General features: G+C 39.3%; 1 protein-coding gene across 1 annotated transcript in view; it reads right to left on the reverse strand.

Moving 5' to 3' along the window:
- Window positions 1-3,533, reverse strand: part of LOC103389046 (AN1-type zinc finger protein 5-like) — a 6,336-nt gene extending 2,803 nt beyond the window's left edge. Inside the window, exons 1-3 of the mRNA XM_025061991.1 lie at window positions 3,254-3,533; window positions 1,785-1,911; window positions 3-267 (exon numbers count right to left, since the gene is read on the reverse strand). Of these exons, the coding sequence (XP_024917759.1) occupies window positions 3-267; window positions 1,785-1,795 (276 nt within the window). The 5' untranslated portion in view covers window positions 1,796-1,911; window positions 3,254-3,533. The remainder of the gene's footprint in view (window positions 1-2; window positions 268-1,784; window positions 1,912-3,253) is intronic.
- Window positions 3,534-5,069: the final 1,536 nt, after the last annotated feature.

Genomic DNA, 5,069 nt, shown 5'->3' on the forward strand with positions numbered 1-5,069 from the left:
ACCCTGGAGCAGCTGCAGCAGGCGGGGGTCGTGTTCCCCCCCCCCCCCAACACGTGTAGAAGGAAAACACAGCAGGTCTTACCCACGACACTCAGAGAAGTGACACCACCATTGTTTTGACGTGACAGGTGTTCCTTATGACACACCGAGCACATGCCATTAGTCCTGGGATTGCCATAGAAACCACACCCGGTGGCGCAGAGCATAGGAACGGGGCTCTGATTGGTCTCCTGGGCCATAGTCTCGTCTGCTGCCCTGTGCACTGACCTGTAGAGCAACAAAGAGGCAGCAATACATTGGTCGGTGTCAGTTGCTGAGTGAAGGCAACATCGAGACAACGTCGACAATTCTCCAATTATGGCACAGAAGATCAGCAATTATACAGAATTTCCCACTGTATCTACACCACTACCACTCCAACACACTGTAACCTTTCGCAGGACTCCCAACTGCAAGCCAGTCTGTTAACTGTTAGCTAGCTAACATTAGATTTTAAATATTAAATGTCAGCTATTTCTACTGGAAGAAATGTGAGAATCAACAGAGATTCAGAAACAAGGACCAAAAAAAAAAAAAAACAAAAAAAAAAAAAATATCAAACCAACAATCTTAGATTTTTGGTCATGAAGCGTGTCCTGTCACGCTGTTTTGGAAACATCTGGAATTTATGTGACGCTGTTTTGGAAACATCTGGAATTTACTGACAGTGTACTTGTGGTCTTTTCATCCTCCATTAACCTGTCACAAAACTGTAACTAAAACTATATTCAGGTTTATAATTCAGCACAACTGTATTTAGTTTATTCATTGAGTTTAGTTAAGGGAATGATGACAGAGCTTCAGTCAACGTGACCTGAATGACCTCGGTATTTCTATCAACTATTCTGGAGGGCATAAAACTGATTTCCCTTCTAAAAAAAAAAATACTAAAAAAAAAAACCTTTTCTAATGATAAACATTACTAAAAAAAAACCCTTTTCTAATGATAAAATCAGTTCATATGAAGGTTCGTTTTGGTTCAAGCAGAGAACCTAGGATTCACATTTCAGAATATGACATCAGATCTTACTTCTATTATAAAGTAAGGAGTAAAATTTCATTTCTGGCCTCAGAAACGTCTGGTGTTACTCGAGGTCACAAGACTAGACTAGACAAGATCCGGTTTTGACCAGTTTAACAGCGACGCCAGTATCTGAGAGATAAGATAAGAGTTGAGTGTATTAGACTCAACAGAAGACAAAAAAAAAAGTAAATCAGGAAATCGTTGGTGTTACCCAACCTCTGGTTCCGGTGGAAGTTTGTTTAAAGGGTTTCCACGGTGAAACCTGTCAATGCCAGTCTGCAAAACAGACAAACTATCAATCCCAGCCATCATGTGTGTGCGTGTGGCAACTTTCCCATGTCACAGGGGACACACTCACTCACGAGTTAGCGCCACACAGTACTGCGAAGAACATGTCTATTTTTAAAATGGAACGCCCACAGCCATGCAGCCAGAAATGATATTGTCATCATCGTCGTAAAACGTGTTTGTCCTCGCCTGAGATGTTTGGAATGATCACCATTTCCTGGTACAGGCAGCAGCGATGTGACGTGGACGTTAACAGTACACGGAACGCAACGTTTCACAACACACCTCACAAACACAAACAACATTTGTTCTGTGATGGAATATGTTTCCTCAGTAGATGGACACGAATGAGACATTTTTGGTCATGCTCTGGATCCAAAGATATGAAAATAAAGAATCAAATAAAAGGCTGTTGTCTTAAAGTAATAGTTACAATTTGGGCATCAGCAGATGGCAGAGCAGCTGACGACGTAAACAGCGTAACAGGAAGTGTCGGCCGTCCAGTTCCTTGGAAGTTGAAATCTGGTTTTGTGTTGGTCAACTGAAGAAATCTAATCCTGCTGTAAATGTGTGGACAACATTCTGAAGTTAACAGTTGCCACATATTACACAGAAACTCAAAAAATATATACATATACTGCAACATATTTCCAGTGTGCTACAATGCAGTGACTTTTCATTTACTAGAAAAAAATTTGACTTTGTTCGACTATGTGACAGTGACTGGCAGAAAGATTCAAGACTCTTTAGGTTCCAGCAGAGGACTGTGAAAACAATAAAGCTATTGAAGATCTGTGCTACTTTTCCCCAATACAAAATATATGTTGTGGCTAGTAAAAACAAACTAAAACTATAGCTGTAGTGATTTCACAGTGGAGTTTCATTAACTTAATTCATTTCCTTTGCTTACTTTGGAAATGTATATTAAATCTATTAAAGTGAAGATAAAAAAAAAATTACATTTCATTTAAGAGCTGCGTTCAGCGGTTCATTTTTACCCTTGTGCTAATCTAGTTCTTAGATACTATGACCTGCAAAACAAAAGACCTTCACAGATACTGTGAATTGAATAGTTAGCTTCATGCTAACACCACCTCGAAGCTCAACATCACCCTCAACTCCACCTCAGATAATGAGGTAAACTCCTCACTCGGACAATAAACAGACACACACACACACACACACACACTCCCCAACACAACAGCTGCTTCTCGAGTTATCGCGTTGTGGTGACAAAACACTGGGCCACAGTCGTGTCACTGCCACAAATCCACCGAGTCATGCTAGCAGGCAAACAGCTGCTACTATCTGCTTTCTCTCTGAAAATAAAACGAACTGTGACCTCAGAAGGACGCGGCAGTCTCAAAGACGTACATTTACAACTATATACAACTACGAGATGTTAACCTACCTTTCTTATTTAAAATGTGGTTTTAGTCAAATGTCCTGACTGCTAACAATTGTTAGCCCCAGACTCAGCAACCGTTTGAAGCAATTCTCGTATTGACAGAACAGCAAAAACTGCTCTGTTGTTGTCGTTTCTTAGTTTAAGTCTACGTTTCAAAACAAATATAGTAAATGTGGCTACATTATCTTATACATATATTGAAACAGTAAACACCCAGGAACACTTAAGCTGAAATCAGTGTGAACTCAAGCAGGGGTGATGTGATCACATATTAAAGTTCTCTTTTAAATGCCCTTAATAAAAGCAACATCAAAGTCGTGCTGTAATAACACCTTTGACCAAATCAAACACGAGTTTCACTTCACTCGTTTTTAAGACATGCTGGTATTTTCGACTAACAAATGCATTAAAGTGAACAAGGATGCTAAAGGCTACCAGCTAAAGTCGAAACAAACTCCTCAATAAACAAAGCTACACAGTTAGCTTCAACTCACCCTCGAACTCAGGCTCTTCTTTAAAACTGTGGAGACTGGTCGTACACGTGTTTAGTTTTAGTCACCTATGTCGAGCCGTGACGGTGGCGGTTGATCGTCCTCTCGTCCCCTCTCTCTCACACACACACACACTTACTTACATACAAACATACACACACAGAACCCCTGCGTCTGCTCCGCTGGTGCTACTGATTTTCACTGACGAGACTCGAGTTTTTAATGCTTCTTTCTCTGCCGACCTGCGGGAACCGCAGGCAACAGCTGTGTGATTTGTCGCCCCCTATTGGGCTGTAAGCAAAGATAAGTAGAAACCGCAACCGATAGTGGCAAAAATGTAGTTAACACGTTGTAATCCACATATGATACAAAACATTGATTTTAACGGACTTTGTCTCACATTTTCAAATATCAAGAAACATTATTAATGTTAATCACATCATGTTTATTTGATTTTTATATTCAGACAATATATAATATTTAGGTTCTCAGCTAAATGTGTTCTAACATTTGCTGGTACTAATCTAAATAATGAGACCAAACTGTTTTTTAAACTTGCGACAGATGATTCATGTGTAAAAAAAAATCCAAAAAAAAAAAAAAAATCAACTATATTTGAAGAAGCTAAAGGGAAGTTAAGCCTTTTTTCATTTTCTAGTTGATAAATGTATCTTATTTATAGTTAAAATAATTATCAATAAATGTTGCAGCTTGCGTGGCGCTTTGGCCCAGAGACAATGTCTCTGTCATTGGTGTGGAACTCCAGGGTTCACCTCCTGGGCAAGTTCGAATTCCAGTTGGGCAGTTGGTACCTTCCAGTGGACTCACCACCCTCAGGAAGGTTCAGGGGGGTTGGTACGGTGCAATGTGATTTGGGTGGTGGTTGTGGAGACTGCTGCCCCCGCGACCCGGTAACGGATAAGCGGATGAAAATGAATGGATGGATGGATGTTGCTGCTTGGCAAGTTACACAGAGAAGATCGAATGTAGAAAAAACCCCCCAAAACTTTATTTCATAAATTGCCCCACAGGATTTACATACAATCAATGTTTAAAATGCAAAAAAAAAAAAAAAAAAATCACAAACATTTAAACAGAAGTTGATCTATTGTGATTGTCTTTACCAACCAGTGAAAATAGGATTATCTCTGCTGTGGAAAAACTCAATAAAAACAAAGGTCAGAAACATCCTTGTCTACCTGTCTGTTGATAAACAGACAGGCTCAGCTGCGCACATGTCTGAAGTTTAGACCTCTGTCACTGCCCTGCTTGTTAATTTAAAATCAATAAAAACATGGATATAAAACAGTGGGAGACTGTTGTTGTTTCTTTGACTACTCTAGTTCTTTTGTACGGTAAATGACTTTGTTTGAAAACTGTATAGTTTATTTCTTCAACACATTTCTATGACGTCAGTGCAAGAAGCCACCAGGCAAATATTTACAGACCTGACATTTTCTTTTCCCTCTTAGTTAAGTCCTAATCCGTTTACAGAAGGTTCTGAAAGACTGATGAGTCTCAAACAGGAAGTCAATGAGTCTCTGAATGAAGTTTTCACAGTAGAAAGGTCTTGGCTTCAGGTGCAGTTTCAGTCTCTTCTTGTTTTAGTGTTTCATCCAGGACATGAGAATTTTACCCAAACTCAGGCACTCTTTTTTTTTTATTATTATTCATTAATTAATGAGGCCAAATACATATTTACAAATGCTACTAAATGATACACCTGGCAATTTTTATATTTATTAAATTATTTATTAAAAAGTACTTTTTAATAAAGAGCTCAGAGGGCAGTTCTTTCGCTGCCCCAGCAAGGGCTCTT

This window comes from Cynoglossus semilaevis, chromosome 14 (assembly GCF_000523025.1).
Source record: "Cynoglossus semilaevis isolate Cse_v1.0 chromosome 14, Cse_v1.0, whole genome shotgun sequence".
Lineage (NCBI taxonomy): Eukaryota > Metazoa > Chordata > Actinopteri > Pleuronectiformes > Cynoglossidae > Cynoglossus > Cynoglossus semilaevis.